The 23,149-nt window shown below is 42.7% G+C and overlaps 1 protein-coding gene across 1 annotated transcript in view; it reads right to left on the bottom strand.

Moving 5' to 3' along the window:
• Positions 1-1,839: 1,839 nt before the first annotated feature.
• RHOJ (ras homolog family member J) overlaps positions 1,840-23,149 on the bottom strand; it is a 60,915-nt gene continuing 39,605 nt past the window's right edge. Inside the window, exons 2-5 of the mRNA XM_071745318.1 lie at positions 16,775-16,833; positions 11,318-11,482; positions 9,899-9,994; positions 1,840-8,981 (exon numbers count right to left, since the gene is read on the bottom strand). Coding sequence (XP_071601419.1) covers positions 8,835-8,981; positions 9,899-9,994; positions 11,318-11,482; positions 16,775-16,833 — 467 coding nt within the window. The 3' untranslated portion in view covers positions 1,840-8,834. The remainder of the gene's footprint in view (positions 8,982-9,898; positions 9,995-11,317; positions 11,483-16,774; positions 16,834-23,149) is intronic.

Below are 23,149 nucleotides of genomic sequence, written 5' to 3'. Positions count from 1 at the left end.
ATTCTGCAGACAGTCCAAATAACCCACCACAGTTGAGAAAATTGGAAGACCCTTCCCAGGCTGGGTCTTGAAGTTCATTTTCCCTCAATCCCCTGCTGAGGGGAGCCAGTCTGACCATGTCAGAAATCAGGTTATTTTACATGGTCTTCCAACCTGAGTTACAGTGATAGGGAGGGCAGGAAACGTCTGTGTGCTTCCTGCATTGACTGGATTTCCCTTTTGGGAGGATGGGACAGGCAGCTTCCTCCTGCTCTCACTGTACTCACATGAGAACATGGGAACTGCAAAGGGCTGTCTCACCCAGTGTCCTGCTGCTGACAGGAGCTAACAAAGGATGCTCAGGGGAATGTGAAACCATCAGGGCTGTGTAAATGTGTCCTCTGTCTATAGATTTAGTGGGCAGCAGTTTAAGAAGTTTCTTCTCTGGAGGATGCATCCAGCACCTTGTTGTTAACCCTGGATGCATGGGTCCTCCACACTGCTTCTTCCTGAAGAAAGTCTGGTGACTGATACCAGCTTCCCCCAGGAGCAGGTAAATCAGACATATTCCAGGCCATATGCTGTGTACTCTGTAATTGTTCTGGCTCCTCTGAGAGTGCATCCTTTTATAACAGGCAGGGATTTGAGCTGCAGAGCCTTTTTATTGGGAATATATTTTGTCATATTCTGCAATGTTCTGAGAGACTGTTCCCCCAATAGGAGTTATTTAAGCACATTTAGGAGGTTCACAAGCTTGAGGAACATGAAAAGAGCCTTTCTCTTGTAAAATTTGCTTTAACCCAGTCAGTATTAGGGATGCTGTTCAGGAATGATGGGATTGATGGTCTTTATTAGAAGGTTAGATTAGCTGGTCAATGGGACTTCTTCTGGTCTTAAAGTAAATGGAACTGAAAGCTGGGTAATACAGGCACTACCTTTTTAAAAATTATTATTTCATGTTTTATATTTTTTAAAGCATGGTCCATATCTCTGCACTGAATACCTGGAGGACTGGAGCCAGTCATGTTCTTGATCCCAGTCCAGAATTTTCAGGCTGTCTTTCCTAACGTAACTTCTTCAGCACTTTCAGCTTTTCACTTTCTCTCCTGCTTCTCTCTGCCCTGGCTGCTAGGCTGAAGGTTACACACCACATCATCTTCTTTGCCATCAGTAAAGATTTGTTGATGGGTTTTGTTATTGTGTGTTAGGTTTGTCAGGGAGTAAAAAACTCCCCTTAAACACTAACACTTGGGCTAACACACTCCTTTACCAAGAGAGCTCCAGTGCCTGCCAGGCTGCTGCATGCTGGCTTCTCTCCAAGACACTTTATTCACTTGAGGAAGGAAAAAACCCTCCTTTTATGGTGCTGTGATATTGCAGTGGAGACTATAGAGACTAATGCCAAGGACCCCTTACTAAAATAAATTAAATAAAATTAAATAAATTTTAAAAAGGTATATCTGAAAGATCAGTCAACAGACCACATTACTATTGGTGGTAGATGGGAATCTAAATATTTTTAGGCCAGTGACTGGGGGACACCCTTAGGCTGGAGTGATCTGAAGGGCAAGTGCCAGTAGGGACCTGCAGGTCCCACATCTCCACCTACCCATGTTTCCAGGCTGCAAGGAATTTGGTTAAGCAGGAGTATCCCAAGAGGAACATGCCTGAGACAGGAAAACCTCTGTGGTGTCACAGTCTGTTGACTTTCTGCAGGTGACACTGGAAGGTGCAGGTGGTTCCAGGACCACCCAAAAGAAGCCCAATGTGTTAGCATCTGCATTTCCTACCTGAAATGTCCTGCAAGGTGTATATGATGAGCATCTGGGACAATAAACACAGCACCACAGTTTCTCAAAATGATGCTCTCAAAATACTTAGCAATACCTTTATTTTGTTAAAATAAACTATGTACAATAGACGATATTAATGTGCAGTTACAATATACAATAATTACATGCTTAAAATAGGAGAAGCAAAAGAATACAGAATCATGTGCTGTAAATAGGAAACTAACACTGTTTACATGATTTTTAAACTATGCAAACATAATTGCTGGAAAACTGAATTGCCTTGCTTTGAAATTTTATTGCTTTAACGACATTTTGAGGATTTGGTTAATCTTTGAAAAAAGGTATGCCACTGAAAAGTCATTCATAATGGTTTTGTACTCATCCTTTGGTTTTACTGGCCCCATACTCCAGTGATACTGCACACAGCAACATTTTGGGAGAGAAAAGTTGAGTTGCTCACATCAAGTAAAGTAAACGACTCTTATTCTTGGCCTGCTTAGAGCTGACTGGAGATGTGTTAGAGACTGATTGATTACATCTGCTACACAGACATATTCAAAATAACATGTTGCACTGTTAATTTTAAGTATTGTTGAAGTACTATGCAAAAAAAAGAGAGGAAATAATTTTTCTTTGTGTTCTCAGGGGAGCAGAGAATCTCATTGCAATTGAATGCTTGTTAGGTCATCAGCATCGTAACAGGTTAAGCTGGATTCAGTCATCTGTGCACTCAGGACATCAGATCCATCCCCCTGCTCCTCTCTGCATCCTCTTTAAAGCCTTCCCAGTCTCAAGGTGCTGCTGAGCCCCAGCTAACCTGGTGTGACTCCAGGGACCCCCACCTGAGCCTGTTCTTCAGGGTCTCAACATCCTTGGGCAGCATGGACACCAGGCCATGCCTTGCTCTGTAGCATTTCCTACCTGGCAATCTGGGCTCACCACTGAGTGACAAAGCCTTTGCCAGTGGCTTTCTCCTCTCACATAGTTTTGTGTTATTGCTTATTAGTGAATTATTATTTACAAGTTTGGGGAAAGTTTAGGCTCATTTACTCCATCCTGACAAGGCAGGTCAGTACTGCCAGTCCTGTAATGCATTTAGAGCAGCTGCCTAGTTTGGAGAAGAGTGTTGGGAGAGACAATATGACAGTCATGCTGTGAGTATGGCTCACACCCAAAATACTTTGACAGGCATCAGACAAAAATTTATACACCTTATCAGTACAAATAACTTGTACTGGGAGATCTGGAATCTGTAAACTGGTGACAACTATTTACTCTGAATTCATTAACCTCTGATCAAAGTGGAAATTCACCAGAATATCAACAGGAACTCAGACTGATCCTTGGCAATACCAAATGCAAAATGAAATCTGGCATCCTGAATGCTGCCATTCCACTGGGATGAGATAAAATTAAGTGACAGTGCTGGGTGCAGTGTCAAACTCATCAAAGACACCCAATCATCTTGAACATTTTAATGTTAATATAATAATTTGCATCTTCAGCCTCAGTAGTGGTTGAAACCAGGAGTTCCAAATCCAGTCACCAAAGCTCAAGACAAAGATCAGATCAGCAAAATCTCCAGATGCTAAACTTCTTTTGGGAGTCCACAACCAGCAGCCAAAAGGTATAAAAGATTCTTGGACCTGGCTCAGTGTATCTGTGTGCTCAAAACTTGGTCGGCCACGATAAAGGGCAAAAAAGGAGGAAACGTAAAGAATCTGAAATGTTTTCCCCATTAGTCAAGTGTGGACCCATTGAAATATTCCATTGTCTTCATGACAATTGAAATGAAGCCAACATGCAGCATTTTTGCAAATCCCACCTTAAAGGTACAGCTGGAAGAAGCAGCCAAACAGTGCATTATGATTTACACATTCTGGAATAGACTGGGGATCCTGTTCAAGGTTATTTTTTGTTAATATTTTTCCAAAGTTAAAGAGATTTTTCACTATTGACAGCAATTCATATGATTTTTGCTTTTTGCTCAGTTATGTATGTGTTTATAGCTCATTTTCCTCTTACAATGAGGTTCTAATGGGGTTTCTGGAACATCCCAGAAAAACAGTCTCTTGTTTTAGGATCAAATTGACTAATTGTGGCTTTGGGCCCTGATTATGTAGCTCTCCCCCAAAGTAGGAACGTAGATGCTATTCTGCTGCATTCAACACTTCTAATCAGTGTTTCCATCCCAACTTTTCAATGCAAAAATATTTCTATTCATGTTTTGCTCTGATAGGTGAAGACAGCTAAGATCACACTACCAAAATCAGTGGGAGGCTTTTTTGCTGCATTCAGAGGGTCTTGATGTACTAAGAGGAAAATAAGCAATTATAGTAGAGATTTGTCCTTTTCCAAGCTCCAGTAAAGGGTTCACAAATTGGGTCTCTGGAGTCTTAGGCCCATATTTTGGATAGGATCTTGACAGCTTGCTGCTGATGGGAAATGAAGGTCGTGCATGCATGTCAACAGTCACTGATAGTGAAACGTTTGGTCTCTGTTGCTCTCTGTTTTCTGTGGTGATTTTCCCATCCTTGGGGTAGTTTTTTAGCCACTTGCCTAGAGACTCATTGCAGTGGTTCTGGGGGACTGAACTGAAGCAGTACTTTGAAAGAGAAAAAAGGTGAGAAAAATTAATGGCAGGTTCTGTAATGGTTGTTTTGATTGTCATCTTGGACTTGGAGTGAATTCTGCAGTTCCCACCAGCAGGAAGATTTGTATCAGCACAAGCATGTGGGGAAGTTGAGGGAAAGATTCACACCATGCTTAATTCAAGGTAATGCAGGGCAAGAACTTGTACTTGGTTGCTCTTCAGAAGCTACATACTACTGTAACTTCAGATTTACAGGGCAGAGAGAGAAGGTCTGTGAGTGTTTGGCACACAGGAGAACCAGAGGAGGTAACCTTGAGAACTGCTCTCTACTACTCTTGGAGGATATAAATACATGGGACTTATACCAAATGCAACAAATGCTCCTGGGTGGACCTGTGTGGGGTTAGAGCTTTGCTTCTGTGTTCTCCCCAACTCTTCTGGAATCTTTGTGGGACCACCTTCAGATCATGGTGTTTTAGCAGCACTCTGAAGGGCAGAGGCATCTGCAGGTTGTAATGAGATAAAAACTCTCTAACATCTTGAGATAGGTCTCTAATACCTAATATTTCCCATATCTCCTTGCAGGAGTTTACATGAAAACCCTTTGGAAACTGTTTAAGCTACAACTTCAGGTTTCAGAAGAGGCCAAAGGAGATGGGTTTTACAGGCTCTAGCAGATTTCTCATAAGTTGTGAGTGCTTTTGAAATGATAGCAGACTATTAGCAAAGGCAGCTCTGTCAGGAGAGGTTTTGACATCAGTTGCATTAAGAAGACATTGTCAAATAGGTTCCTGGGATGGTTTATAGCCTTTACAGCTCTCCTAACTATGTTCCTTTGAAGGTGAAATTGGGGTCTCATTTCGAGCTCATCTTACAGTAAGAAAACCCATCTCCTTTCACCCGCCAATCCTTTATCCATTTTTGGTCCTTGTTACTAATGGGGCTTGAAAATAACTTGAGGTTTATATCTGTTGCCTTATGCCTGTGCTTGCACTGTGTCTGGTGTTTTGATATTTCTGAAAATAAGCTTTGCTGCCTGTTTGCAGACCATCTGTTGGCTTTTAGAAAAGGTATTAGGTACAACTTGCCAGATAGTCCCCGAGTCTCCTTCATCTGCCTACAATCCCTTTCTCAAGCCTCTGCTGTTCCTGTCTCCCCAAAATAATAGTGTGACAGGGCAGATCTTGGAGTGAGAACCCCATTGCATGGATGAGTGTGTGCACATAACCTGACATAGGAATACTGCTCATGGGACTTTCATTAGCCATGGCTATTTTAAAAACATTTTTTTTAGTTGGAAGAGAAATGAAAAACAAATGGAGTACAGAGGCCATTTCTCTGTGGATTGGGACCATCCCCCCTCTGTTGCAGCTCCCAGATGTCAAATTTTGTTCACAATCAGATTGAAAAACTTGGAAATTTACTGCCCCACAAACTTGATGTGCTTGGCTTTCTAGGTGCAAATTAAACCTAGATAGCCTTAACATTTTATTTTGTGTGCATATTAATAATTTTCCTGCAGCTAAGTTGTGCAGGGTGCTGCAGTTGAATACATTATGGCAGTAGCATGTGAGCTTCTACATCACCATATGTTTTTTAGTCATTTTCCTCCAACCACTGCTCTTACTTCATCGTTACAACTTCCTATTTATTTCTGGGTTTATATGCCTATCCTGTGCCATTCTATTAGTATTAGTAGACACCCCTGATGCTCGGTGGGACACAAAAATATAAGTTTATTATCTGTGGCTTTCTCTGATGCATGCTGGGAATGCTATATTGCATTTTTCCAGTGTGCTCATTATTTTATGATAAGCTCAGCTATCAATCTGGATTTCTATTTCCTCTGTATTTTGTGAAGCTCTAAGCTCCAGCCTGAGTGTTTTCACTGCACTTCATCTAAAACAGACTTCTCTTACTTTAACAAGAGACTTGGATATGGACTGGCACTCTACAGCATCACACATGAGCTAAACCAAAGTAACCATCCTATTTTATTTCCACTGAAGGAAATGGCAGCACAGGAAAGCCTTAATTTTCTCTGAAATATCTTGAACGCTGCTTTTCTTTTTTGTTTCAGTGGACTTATAGTTATGTTCTAAGCCAAAAAGTGTCCCCCAAATATTTGTTTATTGAGTCCACTCCAACTTTGCCTCGTAGTCCCCTAATATCTCTTGATACATTACAGTTCAGCTGGTTGCTAGTGTCCCAGCTGTGTGAATACCCACTGCTTCTCCTGGGCCACAACGTGAAGCCCTTCTCCAGCCTTCAGCACTGTCCTGGCTCCATGCTGTGCTTTATCAGCCAGTCCATTTGAAGCAAATAGCTGGGATATAATAAAACCAACTATAAAATATGCACAAACAGTACCAGAAGTGAGGAAATCTTTCTTTTATCTGTCTTTGATTTAGCACAACTTTGTTTTAATCCATTCTTGTGTGCAGTGGGAAAGAGATGGTGAGTGAAAGCCTGCTGGGTAACAGCAACCAAGCACTCACCTTGAATTGGAGCATTTTTGTTAGAGAGAACTGTTGTTTTCTACCTGGAAATGTTTCAGGGTGTCAGATCTGTTTTCTGTAGGTGTCCATTGTAAACTGAGTATGTGCTAGAGGAGGAACTGGGACCCACCCACCAGCTTCTGTGGCTGCAGGAGTGGGCCCTGCACTGTGTTTGCTGTCTGCTCCACACCAGGGGGCTGTTCCCATGGACCTGCTGAAGAAACCAATTGCTCAGAGTACACCAGGTCTATAATTCACCAGTAACCACAAGAGTTTTTCCTGGCTGCATGTGAATACTCAGCCACACTTCTGGAAAGCAGAGGGCTGGCAGTCCCCTGGCATGGGGCACGGGGGCATGGAGCACATATCCCTGGGCTGGAGGGTGCACTGCTGCTAGCACTTACTCCTAGCACTTCTAGAGATGCTGACTACGGATACTCCTTTTGCAAAAAGCTACATCAGAGGTCTTGAGATCTGTATTTGCTAGCACTGTGATTTTCTGCTTGGGGAATTAAATCCATAACAAGAGAGTCCCATGGCATTTGCAGAGGACCTGAAGGCAGACGCAAGTAGCAAGATGCCCTTTGAGTTCACTTCTGAGTGTCCGTGTTGCTGTGATGTGCAAGAGTACAGCTCCCTGGAGAGGCATTAGTGAAAAGGCACTCTTTTTTCAACAGCAAAGAGATCTAACAAGCAGCTTCGCTTCCCTTAAGGTCTGGACTTTCCATCTCTGCTATCAGCTGCAGCCCATCCTCTGCAGCCTGAGTGAAAGTTCAGTCCTGAGGACTGCAGCCATGCTGCAACCTAAACAGCACTTGCAGTAATGAGGTTGGAAAAAGAGGAGTAATGAAAGAAGGAATGGGTGGGAGGAGTGAGACTACAATAAACCAACATGTTTACAGCTCCACTTTGCTGACATTTTTTTTTACATGAAATACTCCATAAAAAATAATCTCAAAGTAACTGGATCACCTTAAAGCATTTGAAATCAGTGTGACCTTTGGCTTTTTGTTTTTTGGCTATTTTCATCTGCTGGGCGAGATGTAGAAATCCAGCTGATCTAGAAGGTAAATTTTCAGTTGCCATGGCAACGTGTCTTGTTCCTGTTCTCAGTTTGGAAGGGAGATTGTTCCACACTGCTATTTCATGTCTAGGACAATATTCTTTGGTGGCAGAATTTCTTTGTTTCAGTACATTAGTGCTACAACTTTGTTCTTCCTTTCCCAGCTTATGAGAAAGTGGCTCAGCCTGGACATTCCCCTGTGAAAACACAGTTATTTGCATTCTTTTGTTGTAAGAACATTCCTTAAGTCTGGAGGTAAACGTTGATCCATTCTGATAGTTTGGGTGCAGCAACATACTGATGCCATGAAGTTTCACTGTCAAGTGGAAACAAACTGGAACCACTCCACCTCTGCTTCCGTGTGGTTTGAACAAACTAAAGTATATGCTGAACTAGCAAGTCTTATAAAAGATGTGTAATTTAAAAGTACATCCTACCTATAGGGTATATCTTTACATATCAGATTTTTACAGATCTCCAGGTGCTTTCAGTCAGTTCAGATTCAATTCCTAGGTATGGCAAATTCCTAATTTTGAGCGATTCTTGCTTAAGGCCACAAATGGAGTTTCTCTTGTTTCTTTTACCACCTTTAGTTCTTTGTTTTTCCACATATCACCTTCACCTCATTCCTAAGGTGAGGAGTCAAGCAGGAGCAGGCAGTGTGGTTTCTGCTGGCTCAGCAGTGGGAGCAGCCTGCATCCAGCTCTGGAGGGTTAGGAAAGCACAGAGACATGAGTCAGCCTGGTGTGATACAGCTGGGAGGTTTCACAGAATGGAGGGCTCCTATATTTGGGTGAAAATGACCTCTTTCTGGTCATGTTCCCCATTTCAGTTGCATGTGATCTTCATTGCCTTTCTAACCTTGCTTGGTTTCATGGAACTCATCTTGCTTTTCTCTCCAGGTGGCTTCACACGAGGGTGCAGCAGCTGTGGCACTTTGCACAATGCTTCTTCTTCTTCTTGGGGTGGAAGATGGTCAGGATTGCTTCATCAAAGACTGTCTTGAGGCCTTTCTGTGTGAGGGCTGAGCACTCCAGATAGCACTGTGCTCCTATCTGATAAAGAGAGATAAACATGAGTACCCACCATTGGGAGAAAGACACAGAGCAATCCTGTTCCAGCATCCTTCCATGTACACACATACCCTGACACTGAGGGGAGCCCAGAACTTTAGAAAGGGGGTCAGGTCTTTGCTCTGGTTTGCATCTGGCTACCTGGCTACCTATGGGATTAGGGGACAAGCTCAATTGGTCATTCTGAGAGAGGGATCAGAGATGAGCATCAACACCTGTATCTCACCTCAGGGGTTAGTGGGGAGCAGGAATCCCCTGAATGACCCACCAGAGAGACAGGGAAACTGCATCCCTGTGCTGGACTGGGAGCTTGGCCTCCTGTCTGTGCAGCTCTGGGGTTTTCAGGAGATGCTGGCTTGTTAGCTGAACCCCTTCGTATACTTGGCTCTTCTCTCCTGACTTCTCACCCCTGTGTCCTGCCTCCTGCAACTCCAGGGAGCAGCTACCCGGGGGAGGGCTTCCAGCTAGCTTTTGGGAAGCATCATCTTGAGATGGGAGTCCCCTGGGTGTGCTGGTATGACACAAACACATGCAGTGGCCTGGAAAAGTAGCTTCAGCTTCTTCAGCAATCTCGTTGCTTGTTCAGTTTTTTTTCTGCTAATGGACGAACCAGAAACACCTGACTTAGGTAAAGAGGTCAGTAGAATATGTTTTGGGCCCTATTTGCCATCTCCTGTCCTGTGCACCTCTCTGCTTTGCTTAGAGCTCAATCGGGTGTCTCAGCAGAGCAGCAGACTTGAAAGTTGCAATTGTTGTCTGGGTCCAGCCTGTTTGAACAGAAGCTTTTATCTCTGTCTAGGATCAACCAGCATGCCCTGGAGGAGTTCATCTTGAACAAAACAAACCCAAAGGAAAGCTGTGATCAATGGATTTCATGGGACCTCAGAAAAGGCAATTACCTCCTTGGCTAGCTTCACTCCATGCTCATAGGTGAGTGGTTTCTCCTTCATGTAAAGCAGCCGAGCCAAAGTTTTGGGGTCATCCCGAAGATCAATCTAACAGAAAATACACAAGCCTTATGTTCAGTATCACCTTTCTGTAATTCATGAGACAGGTTTTCATTGCTTTACAAACCCACAGTCCTGTCCTCACATAAGAGCATCTCTTCTCTCAGACTCAGATGATACTTTAGAAATTGCATAAGAATTTTTCTTCTTCTTTTATTTTTTTCTTTTTTAGTTTTTAAAATTTTCTTTGTGTTTAACATGAATTAGTTCCCACCAGTGGGTTACTGGGGCCACAGCTCAGATAGCTATGGTAGAGTAGAGATGTGGTTCTCAGTGGCTCTCACAAGGAAATATGAATCTTGGAAAGCATCAGTGGAAGCCTGAGACCCACTGGAAGGGGAAGCTGCTGTGACCCTGCACTGCATCACCCAAAACCATCTTGACAGGCCAGACAGATGCAGCTCAGTCTGACTGACTTGAAATAAAATCTTTTATTTCTATGGAAAACATCAAAGTGAAGCATTCTGGCATTTCAAACCCATCCATTTTCAGAGTGGGTGATCCAAAGTTAATAATACTGTTTTAAAATGGGTGTTTTAGATTATTGCAGTGTGGAAAACAAAAACAGTGTTTGAATGATTTGACTTCCAAATGGCATGAAGAATTTGGTTTTGACCAAAATTCAATCTGTTTCTCTAACTTGGCTTAGGTTACCATCCAGAGTCTGAAAATTTTCCAGATGGTTGTATCCCTACTCCTCATTCTCCAGCCACTCTGGGAAGTGAACCCATATTTAAGGTACTTTTTAATTTGATCGATAGATTCATAAGTTTTAAGGCCAAAACAAAGTGTTTTGTTCATTTAGCTTAACAGCCACTACAACATAAGCAGGATGGTGATGATGATTGCAATGCTGATGTAAAATCATGAAGGGAAGCTATTTTCTTCCCATGTCTCTCAGTAAGACATTGGTTAGTTGTTTACATTCTTAATTTTTTAGTCTGAAATTTAGCTTCTGTTTCAAACCACAGACTTTGGTCAGTTTTTTTTCCCTTCATTAAAGCCTGTTAGAAATCTTTGCTCCTTATAGGTATATATGGCTTGATCAAAATTATGTACATTTGAATAAAAAGATGGGATGAGTTTTGCCATGAGTTTTGAGTGATTAGTGAAATGGGACAGATGCATATTGGTTTCTGTTCCCAGACCCTGAGTTTTCCTCTAATCTGAAACTCCAGCTGCATTTCACATAAGAACTTAAATTGGAAACTTTTCCACAGAGCTCAAGTTCCAGCCCCAATGGGGTGGACCAGGAGCCCCCTCATCCTCAAGACCTTTGTGGTGGCCGGTGGTGCCCCAGAGGAGCATTACCTGTGTTCCTATGAGGACATAAGGCACATTGGGCATGCAGACTTTCAGTTCAGGCACCCACTCCTCCTGGACATTGTGGTAGGAGGCAGGGTTCACCACTGAGAAGCAGATCAAGAACACGTCTGTGTTGGGGTAGGACAGGGGTCTCAGCTGGTTGTAGTCCTCCTGGCAAGGGGAAAATGACAAACACATTATGGGGTGGTGGACAGGCACAGATAGGGGCATCATGTTGGCTCTCAATCATCTGCTCAACGTTGTCCCTCCATGCTCACACACATCCATCACCTCTGGGGAGCTGCCGTGGGGGAAATCACACCCTATGGAGTGCTGTTTTGTCAGTATCTTTCCTCAAAAGAGTGGAACAGATTTTTTTTGTGCATGTGCATCTGTGGGGATGCTGGTGCAGAGGATAATGCTACAGAGTGTCCATCATGCCATAAAATAAAATTGATCTTGAGACTGTGTGTACCAACCTCAACCCTCCAGCAATGTGATGCCAGCCTGGGAAGTTTTATGTAACTGTCACCTCTAGCTAATATTTGCTGATGACACACATCTTTTAGGGCTTTTCTGTTACTGTTATGGGCTTTCTATTCCCCAGTAGGCATTCTAGACATGCCCACATACAAAAAATACAAGTCTTAGGTTGATTTGGTGCTGTCCTAGCAGCATCTGGTACTCAGCAATGTGTAAGTCAGAAGAAGGCACTCATCTTGAAAGCACAGAACAGACGAGATCCAACCTTCAGGGTCTGGGTAAATCACTGGGGGTGATTTATGTTTCCTCAGCCCTAGGGCTGGAGAAGGAAAGATGACTTTGTGCTCCTCATGAAGGTGGTGAATTTTCAAACAGCTTGAAGTGCAGCTATGTTGTGTCATGAGCTGTCTTTCATAGCTGGGTTTCAAGGAAGAATTTGGGTCTGTTTTCAGGCTTGAGATGCTGAGAGTGAGCTGAGGTTTTGCAAGCCATGTGAAAGAGTGGCTCTTTCTGATGGTGAGAGCATGTGTAGCTGTGTCTGGTGGGTACTGTCTATGAAACCTGTTTTCCTAAAAAAATTCAATGAAGCAGCTTTTAGAGAGGATACACATGTTCTGAAGACTTAATTTTAGGGGTCCAAAATTAAAAAGGGGAAAAGACCAGAAAATTGGAGTGGGAGAAGAAAAAATAATACATATTGCTGAGAAGCCTTAGGGAGATCTAGGTCTTCACTTTATAGTTTCTGCATTCTAGGCAAGTCTTAAATCACTGCAGTACAGTCACTTTTGGTTATAATTGTCTGAAACTTCCATTGATGCAGCTCTGCTTTGCAGGTACTGAAATAATTAATAACTCAAAAAAAAAAAAAAAAAAAAAAAAAAAAAAAAAAAAAGAAAAGATGAAAAGGTGCTAATGCTCAGACTTGAGAACACTTATTTGAGAGAGGGAAAACCACTCAGCTGCTTTCTGTCCTGCAGGAGAAAATGATGCAGGACTGTATCACTGTGTCCAGATTAGATGGGGTCTTCATTCAGCCTTGCTTCTCTCTTGCTTTAGCTGGGTCAACAAATAAGAGGATTTAATTATGTGTTGAGTGCTTTTTCTGAAGTTTTCTGTTCATGGACCATGCAGTGATAAGATGATCCAGACTCCTTCTGAATTCACACTGGTTTCTGAAAAGTGCTACTGGTTTGTGTAAAAAGTCTGCTCCAGCTTTTTCTGAACAAAAAACCTTAATTATTTATTCTGAAAGGAAGTATGTGGCCATATTTACCTCTGTCTCTTTAAAAAGAACTTTAAAGGAACATCCTAAACAAGAAACAAAGTGTTTTGTTTGGGCCAGCTGAATGTTCATTATCCCAAATTCAACTCAACTGAAGAGTAAATTCCCTGCTAACACCTCAGGCTCTACTGCCACAGTATTTGCTGTAAACCAGAGTGTTTGTCAGCTGTCCTCTATCTTTCCACTTTTATAGAAAGTAATGATCTTAATATCCATGACAAGAAGAGGTGTTTGGATGTATCAGCCCAAGAAAGAATGGATTCTCCACTTTCAGGGAATGGCAGGAAAAAGCCCTCAGCAATGTTTGTGGGAACATAAGTGACACACCCCATGAAGAAGCAAAGTTGGTGAGAAGAGGTTTATATGATGCTCTGGAGATGGCACCCAGCTCCCAGCAGGTGAGTTAATGGAACCTGAATGCCAACGTGGTGGAAGCCAAGAAACAACTGAATGATAGCACAGACAAATTTTATGTGGGTGCTGGCCTGATGCCTGAATGATAATGGGACATTATCTTAACCCAAAACACCAAACCTGATGACTTGTCACAGGTTTATACTGTAGTTATATACAGGATGAATCTTGGTGCTTGGCAAAGGCATTTTCTGCATTTTCGGTTTCATTGCTGCAAATCTGCCTCCTAAAACAGCCACACGGTGGCAGCAAGCCCTTGAGGAAGTCTTATTAGGGTTTTTGGAAAGAAATTGGCTAAATAAACAGTTTCAATATACCAGATGTGCCTATTTAAAGGGGCTGGAACTGTACCATTAAAATTACAAGCTAAAAGCCACAGTCCCTCTGCCTGAAAGTGGCAGCTACAGGAGTGTGCATTTAATTTTATTTTGCTTGTTCCTTTGGAGTCTTTAGAAAATTTTTTTTTCAGGAAAGTAGTTCCTGATTTCTGTTAGCAACAAAGAGCATTATATAGGACACAAGAAGGAGGGACAACCACACAAGAAGAGGTCATGTCTCTCATCTGGGCAACCAGGAGTATCCATAGAGTTTAAAGTAGAAGAACAAATGTGGATAAGAGTTGATCTGGGCTCTTGTACATGCCTGTGTCTACGGGCTGGCAGAAGGCATCAAACTACATCAGGCAAAAACCCTCTTTCTTCAGGAGAAGGCTACAAAGCCCTGCAATGGTCAGTTATGAGGTGCATCAGGATAACTTCTCATTCAGAGATGCTTGATGTCCAGCAAATAAATAGTGTAAAAAACGGACTGGACATTTGCAAGGGTAGGGGGCACGTGGGTTTAAATGTTAGGAAAAACTGGTTCATTGAAAGAATTGTCAGGACCTGGAACAGGCTGCCCAAGGCAGTGGTGAAATCACCATCCCTGGAGGTATTTAAAAGATGCATAGATCTGGTGCTTGGGGACGTGGTTTAGTGGTGGGCTTGGACCGAATGATAGATATTAAAGGTCTTTTCTAATCAAAATGATTGTATGATTCTGTAATTCTGTGATTTTATAACCAGAGGTTCTGCATCTAGTGACAGTGGAGTTTCAGAAGGGATGTGACTCCTCATGGGATTGTGCTGTAGCTGATCCTTAATTTGTTTCCCAGAGCAGTGTTTGCATTCTGCTGCCTGATATTTAGCAATTGCAAGGCTTCCCTGTTTCACTGCCTGAAACTTCCCTGTTTCACTGGTTTGGCCAGAAAATGCCAACACCAGACTTGTCCTTGCTGAGCTACAAACCTGTGACTTACTGGGGCCAAGGTACATTGACTGCTGTTGCTTCCCCGCAGCTGTATCAACCTAGCAGGGTTCAGCCCCAGAAAGTCCAGCAAAACTTGCTTTTTTTTTTTTCCTTGCTGCTGTGCTGATCTCACATCCAGCCTGACCTAATGTCAGACTCTTCAAGCACTCCTCACCAGAGCCCAGCCTGGGGAAATAGAACACTGTTTTTTCCCTCCTAGGACTGTTTGTGCCAGGGATGGAGAAAACCAGATACCCCAGCTCTGGGGCCTCTGCCAGCTCTCCCTTCAGGCTGACAGAGGGTCCTGCTGCAGGAGTAAGTACATTTTCCATTTGTTATTTCATTAGCATATGTTTTCTAGCACCGTAATGTCAAGTGCTATTTTTGGCTATGACTTCACAGCGATGCCTTTGGAAAGCCACACAACACAAGGAGAAGGAGGGAGGAAACAGCCCAGATGATCTGTTGTTATGGCACGAGCATGTGGGAAGCATCATCCTTTCAGCCTTCACAGAGATACAATCATCAAGAAGTGATTCATACTCTTGAGTTTTGTCTCGATGGCCCCGTCCTCTGGACCAAGGGCTGAAAGGGAAATGAGCCTGATGAGTTAGAAAGGGTGCTTGGAGGCAGGTGGTGCTCTGGTTGGTTTGAAGCATGAGCTGGCAAAATGATTGGGAAGGAGTGGATGGAGGAGTCAAGAGAGGAGGCCAAATAAGAGGATGTGCTGCTGAGGAAGTGGCTGGTGGGTGGACCTCTCAGATCCACAAAACAAGAAGAAGCATTAAGGCACTGGGTAAACTCTGACTAGGATCTGTGAACATAACTCCAGACTGGCTTTCAGTGCTGCCCAAAATGGGCAAGAATGGCACAGCCAAGAAGTGCTCCTGAAAGCAAAGCCCTGCATCCAGGGCTGCTGGGTCCCAGGAAGTGACACAGGCTTCTGAATCTGCTCTCCTCTTCTGCTGACCCCAGTGCCAGCTCTGACTGGAGGAGCTGGTGGATCACAGAATCACAGAATTGTCACAGTTGGAGAAGACCTCTAAGATCACTGCTTCCAACCATCAACCCAGAAAAAGAAACAAAACGAAAGAAAACAAAATAAAAATCACCATGCTACTAGAGCATGTGCTGAAGTGCCTCATTTGCATGGTTCTTGAATACTTCCTAGGCTGGGATCTGCTCCCTCCTCTCTCAGCAGGTGATTTTCTGCAAAGTTTCTGTGAGGATTGTGGTCCTCTACTCTGCCAGTCACTGGCAGGTAGGAGTGGGAAATTTCACCCTAAAGGTGCATTCCTCCTGATACTTTCTTCGGCCCTTATACTGACAGAGCAATGAGAAATACACTCCCTTCCTCTCTTGGGGGTGAGATCATGTCACAGACCAGAATTCTGCACACTTTTAGTGCAAGCACACTGTGTTCATCTGTGGACAGCTGAAACAGTAAAAGCATTATATATCTATGTAAGCATGGGGCACAGGCTTTCCTGTAATGGGCACCATTGTCTTGGGAGAAGAATGTTGAGATGGATCCCAATCTGGCTGGGATTTACCAGTTAGAAAGTCAATAGCTGGTGATCAATAAAGCAATGCTGTATTATACTGGTTTTCTGATCTCAGAAATGAGAATTCTTCCCTGTATCTTCAACGCCACCATGTGGTAAATGTAAGAAAACAATTGACTTTATATGAAACATATTTGCAATAGGAGGTGGGTGTATGGATGGCTGAATAGCCTCATCAGGCTTTAGTTTTTTGCTTAGACAAAATTCATTTTTAAGGATGAATGTATTTGTTTGTGTTTTATTGATGAACCAGAGCGAAAACTTTACGTAGAAAAAAAAAGGTCAGCAATACAACCATTACAGCTCACAACTGATTGTTAGTATTTGTGAAGAGAAACATCCCACAAGCAGTATGAACAACAAGCCCTAGAATATGACGGTAACAAACAAACCATGGGAAAGGAAAATGAAAAATTATTTGCAGTACTTTACCTGCCCTGCAGTGTCATAAAGTCCCAGCAAGTGTTGTTGTCCTCCCACAGTCACAGTTACTGGAAGAGAGAAACAAGAGATGTTGTTTATGCTCAAGCCAGTGACCTCATTTTTATGTGTTTTAGTCCTAAAATGCCAGCAGACCCTTGTGCTAGGCACGTTAGCACGTGTCTTAAAATGTGCATGCAAAACCAAGCACATCTATTCAACCCAAGTTGAAGGCAACCTAAAGTCCCAACCAAAGGAAATCCTTCATGCCAAGCTACAGTCAAGAGCAATGAGCTGTACACCCCACTTCTTCCAGGGACCCAAAGACCTGGGGATATTTTCTTCTGTCTCTGCAGCCACCAGCTGACCCCATGAGGTGCTAGGATGTGAAAGCACAGATCTCCTGCCTCACCACCATGAACACTGGGATAGGTTTGCCATGGATCATTGATAGGTTATTATTATTATTGTTATTATTATTGTCATCATTATTATCATTGTCATTATTATAATTATCATAATAATAATCATTATAATTATTATCATTATTATTTTATTTCTTCCAGGCTGTGAAGTGATGAAGCATTCCATTGTGGTTGATATCTGAAGGGTCTCAGTGGAGTTGTGCTGCCTCTTGGACAACGTGTCCTGTCCTGTACGATGCAATCACAGGTCAGGTGGAAAGTGCTTTGTGGTGGGTGCTTCAAAGGACAGGGAGGAAGAGTGATCTGTGTGAATGACATTTACTTAACCAGTTAATCTGCTTAAACCATTACTACTCAACTGGAAAGAAAGGGGGAATCCAGTTCCACCCATTAGTCAACAGGAAGACTGTAGACATTCATCAGGAAGGTTGCTGCAAAAAATGCTGTTCTCACAGTCCAATTTTTTTTTTTTTTCCTCAGCACCAGAGTAAATAGCTGGAATGTACACAAAGATGTGGTTGGGGTACAGGGAGGCTACCACTGGTGCCAATCAGCTGATGACAACTTGGAATTAGTGAGAGCTTGGAAAGACTAACAGGTACATTTGTCAAAGAGGAGGCTTGAAAACATCACAAAAGGTCTTACTGACTTTTTTTTTAAAGTGATAAGACTTTTTTCAGGAGAAAAGCAGTTAATACTAGCAGTTTATAGAAATGAATAGCTCCTGCACTGGGGAGCAATGTCCCATTTGGAATCTCTTCAGCCTGAAATCTCTGTAAGTGTGACTGGACAGAGTGATTATTCAGCAGCTTTACTTGCTTGCAAAGTGACACAGTAATTTTGCTAGAATATAAGCAGAGCAAAACTGACATCCTGAAAGTGCAAAGCTCAGTGTGGGCCAGACTTGCTGAGGAGAGCAGGATGGGCTGCAGTTACCCACTGCTGGGGATGCCTCACGGTATGAGTATCTAGGGGAAAAGAGAAGATGGGTCAGGGGTTGAGAGTCCTCCTCCAACTCCTCACTTCAGGAGGCAGCTTGTACACAGTGCAGTTCCCAAGGGAACTCAAAATGGGACTGACTGTTGAGCATGGATGTCCATGGGTGTTAGAGCCCAGGGAACCAGGCATCAGGGTGTGAAGATGGGTACCAATGCAGAGAGAAGGCAGCCCTGGTTCCCCATTCCCTTCCTTCAACATGATTGAATAAAAATAATTTGAACTGAGACTCCCCAGGCCCCTGGTTTTCAACATTTTGAGGTTTAGGGATTCTCAAAACATCCCAGTAGAGGTATGAACTTGCATAAGACTACTGACAGTTCTCTTGCTTTTTTAAGTTCCCTTCTCAGAAGCAATGTGGTGGTCCTGCACTTGTTTTTTTTCTAGTCACAGCCTTGGTCAGCCTTCAAGGTGCAGCTGTGAAGCCAGGGCATACAGATGTATCTCAGTACTGACACAGTTATCCAGCCCTACCCCTCATGCTGAGCAAGGAAACTGAGATGGGTTCTGCTTCAAAAACAGAAGTTGCATTGCTGCTGTGAAGCTTTGCTGACCCATCTCTTGGTGGCATCTGACTGACAGAATGATGTTGGCAAAACGCCCTATTGCAGATACAAATTGTTGCCTGGTCCCAGCAGTTAATATGGGTTGAAGACAAGCTTTGGGTAGAAGGATACACTGCAGCAGATCCTAAGATGTTACCTGTGCTCTGCAGAGTCGTGGAGGGTATTTTGCAACAAGTCCCTTTCTTTGTGTCTCTTTCTTCTTATAGGATTTTTTCTTCTTTTTTCTATTTTCTTTAACTTTCTCTTTTTGTTTTTCCCATCAAAATTTGTATTTTCTTTCTTCTTGTAGATTGTTCTAATCTGTTACATCATCATCAGATGTCCTCCCTGTCCACATCACCTCTCTAAGTTTACAGCTACCACCCCAGAGAAACTGTCCTCTTGGTTAAACTTCAGCCACAGGCAAACTGCTGCCTCTGGATTCCTGGCTGGGGATGCAGTGGGAACCAAGTGGCTCACACTGACAATTTAAATAATCTCTGGCTCCTGAAACAGCAATGTCTAGATTAATGGATCGATGCTGAAATTTCCACCACGCTTTCATGCAGGCAAAACCAGATGTCAAAATAAATGGCTTTTGCCTGTGAAAACATTATGGTATTTTTATACTAAGAGTTTATCAGTCAGCCTCTGTCAGGCAAAAGGCTGTTCAGTGTGTCCACTTGGTAGGTCGAATTTATGAGCTGAGATTGCTCTGCTAAATTTGTAGGCCTTGCTTTTGGCTTTATCTCAGTTTACTTTTACTTACCCTGTTACTATCTTTTCCTGTTCTCTCAGTAGCCAAGCCTCTGGGAAGCCAAGGCCAAGTTCCTTCCCAGCCACTGGGGTAATACAGGCTTCTTTATGAGTTTGTGAAGTCAGCTTTATGAGCAGTCATGGAGTAACAAGATAAATACAAACTCCTTGCCCTTTACTGGCTACCTAGGTACAGTGATTAAGCACAGAAACATCATGGACTTTAACACCAAGTGAAGTGGGGACTGCAATAAAATGTAGCTGAATGCTTGCACAGTCCTGGTTCTCTCTTGATTCCATCCTGGGCTGCATCAGCTGACGTGAGAAGGCTGACGTTTTCCTCCTTTCACTGGGGGGTTTTTACTGAGTGTGGGATGTGTAAACCACTGCTTTAGAAATGTTGGTTAGATCCTAAATTAGCTGGGTATTGCTTGCAAGAGTTTCAGTAATTTTTTTGGGTCACCTCCAGGGCTTTGTTGCAGCCCTTTGTGTGCCTGAGGGCTTTGCTGATGGGCTTTAACACGGAGCTCTGAAATGTGGTGTCCCAGTTGAAGGCCACAGCAGAGAAGCAAAGTGCTAGATGAGTTATTGTGTGGGCTGGATCTGCCCTTCACTGCCCAGGGAAGTGATGGAGTCACTGTCCCTCGAGGTGTTTAAGAAAAAGTTGGATGTTGCACTTAGTGCCCTTGTCTTACCAGTGTGGTTGTGTTAGGTCACAGGCTGGACTGGTTGATCTCTTTACACCTCGATAATTCTGTGATTCTGGTATATAGACCACAAACTGGTCTGAGTGGGGAGCTTTGTTTTTAAATAAGTGGTTAGTTTGTTTTTCTGGGGACAGTAAGACAATTTTTGTTTATGTTCTTAATGCCCAGGTTGTCCCAGATCCACCTGTCAAGGATCAGCCTTGGCCAAACTCTTCCCCCATTTTGTTTCATTTGTTCGCAGAAAAGTTTTGGTGACTTTGTGGGACTGTGCATATCAAAGGGCCCTTCAGCCACACAACAGCAATGTTCAGAGTTTGAAATGACAGAAAAGGGACATAAATTGCCTCCTGCCTTTCCAGAATCTCTTATATTTGATTAACAGCACAAAACAACACATAAGTCTTTGGTATGACATAAAAAATAGCTCAGGCGCGTTTAGCTGCGGTACAGGAGAGGGGGTGTGCACATCATGGGGGATTTTTCCATGCCTGTGAAGAAGTGCTTGTAGAAGGAAATGACTGGGAAACCACTATGCAGAATATATGCAATAGCTTAGGCAATGTCTAACGTGATACCACATAGGAGAAGTCATCTGTTTATGCTGGTGCCTTCCTGCCAACAAATAAAGGTCCAGCTGCTTTGTAGACAGAACACAAGAGTCTGACAGCAAAGAGAGATGGTAGCACCTGCCTGGTGAGAAGGCTTTCTCATCTTTTTTTGGACAATTAGTCTGCATCAAGCCTCAAACTTTTGCAAGGACCATCTTCTGCCCTTGTCAGCAGGTTCTGACCATTAAGTTTGTACATTTGTCTCTTCACTATATTTACCAGATGCATGCTACTTAATACAGATTAATAGTGATTACTATAAGAACAGTTGCAATTCTTGTTGACCTGCTGGAAGTATAAATGCCCAAACCTGTTTCTTCTCCATCTGGTGAAGAGGGTAAAATCAGAAGATAGGCAGAAGAGTATTTTTTGTCCAGCTGTAGTATAGTTTAAATGAAAAATTTGGGTTCTTACTGGTTTAAGTGATAGTTAGATGACAATATTTTTCATTTCTAGATAGAAAATATGTGCCCTAAAGATTTTCTTCCACTTCCAAAGGTTCACACAGACCTCACTCAAGAGGGAGGAATACTGTTTTAAACTCTTGGAGCTTGTTCCCAGTTTCACAATGCTACTTCAAACCAAACTTCTTTGCTCTAGCATGTATTTGGTGAAGATGTGCATGAAACTGGAATGGGATCTGATCAATGTGTTACATGCAGGTCAGATACTAAGAAGAGAGGAGAGCAATGAAAAATAAACAGAGCAATATTTTTGTCTTTAAAATGCATGTGTGCACACACAAACACAGGAATTCAATATAAGATACACAAATTTAAGTCTTTTTCCAGTTGAACAACATTTTCAGTTGTAACATGAAATGTTTTGCTTTGACTCAGGGAACACGAATCATACCCAGGACATGTAGAAAGGGGAAGGATTCAAATTCACAAAAGAACATTGACTTTACTGGCAGAAAAATAGGAGAACTGCTGCATACTCCAGGCAGAGACTGGAACCCCAGTGTCACCTCAGAGGACTAAAGCAGCTCCCGGGGAAGTGAGAATAAAACCTCCTCCTCCTGAGCTGTTGCAATAAATGAGGAAGCTGATACGCCTTCTTCCTTGTGAATATGCCCTAAATCTGCCACAACACCGACCTATAAAATCAGAATATTTTCAGCAATACCAAAACTAAAAATTACCGGTTTCCCCCGTGTTCTTTACCAGAATTATTTAAAAGATATTCATAGAAAGTCCACCTGCAATAATGAGGTTTTTTTTTGGTTTTTTTTTTTCTTTTCTTTTGGTGTGTTTTTTCCTCAGCATAGATTTGAGGTTTAGGTTGAACTCTTCAGAAGAGGGAACAGAACAGTCAATGATTCCCTCAGGAATCAGGTTTTACTCCTTCTCTGACAATCATCTTTGCAAACCATGACTCAAGTCCAGAGTTTATCTTCAGGAGCAAATGCATACTCTGTGCACTGGAGCTAGTGCCAAGGTGTCTCAGGGACCTCAAATTCCTTCCTCTGGGACCTAGCAGAGTGATTTCTGTGAAATTATTGGTATGCTGAATGTGTTTCTCCAGCAGCTGATACACCTGGGGATACCAATGTCATGTTTACTCACTGCTTAATATTTTCCTTCCTTCCTGAATGTAGTTTTGTGAAAGCTTTTGTAATGAGATGGGAATCCAAATCCCCCTCCCCCCTTCATGGATCTCTTCTGCTCATAGGGGATTACCTCAGTTAGGAAAGGAATGGATTTGTAGGAGTTTGAAGAAGAGAGGTTTTAAGAATCTTGTTTGTATATAGTTTGCCAAAATTTCAGGATCTCTGATATGTTTCCACTAGGGACCAGGACTCAAGCATGTCTTAAAGACTCTTAGGTCTCTAATTCTCTTTAGTTCCCAGTCACCTAAGTAACTGAACTGAAACTACATATCCCGGGCTCTAAGAAACAGCAGCTTTCATTATTTAAGAGGAAAACAAAGTAAATGTAGGCAGAGAATTTTAGTAGCATTTTCTATCTGCTTCGGGTGCATTTATGAGTCCTATTTCAGGTTGTTTTGTGTTCAGATATCTTTGTTGGGCTGATCCAGGTGCAGATGATACGGATAAGGCCACCAGGGATTAATATTCCACATGCTGCTTTGATATTGGTTGGGTCAGTGTCTGAAGAACTTCATTTTAGCTGCTGTGAAACAGTTTTCAGGAGACATTACAGTGGTCCAGCTGAAGCTGGGAACACTCAGCAAACCTGCAAAGGAAAGCCCTGGGGATGCTACAGTCTGGCAGCCACCAAAGGAGACCAGTCAAAAGAAAAGAGTAAGAAAGACCTTCATGACATGTCCTCATCATTCAGGCCAGGAATGCCAATCAGTTCAGCTGAGCTCTGGTGTCTGCTTGCCA

This window comes from Heliangelus exortis, chromosome 5 (genome assembly GCF_036169615.1).
Source record: "Heliangelus exortis chromosome 5, bHelExo1.hap1, whole genome shotgun sequence".
NCBI classification, from domain to species: domain Eukaryota; kingdom Metazoa; phylum Chordata; class Aves; order Apodiformes; family Trochilidae; genus Heliangelus; species Heliangelus exortis.
This window is presented reverse-complemented; position numbering and strand designations above follow the sequence as displayed.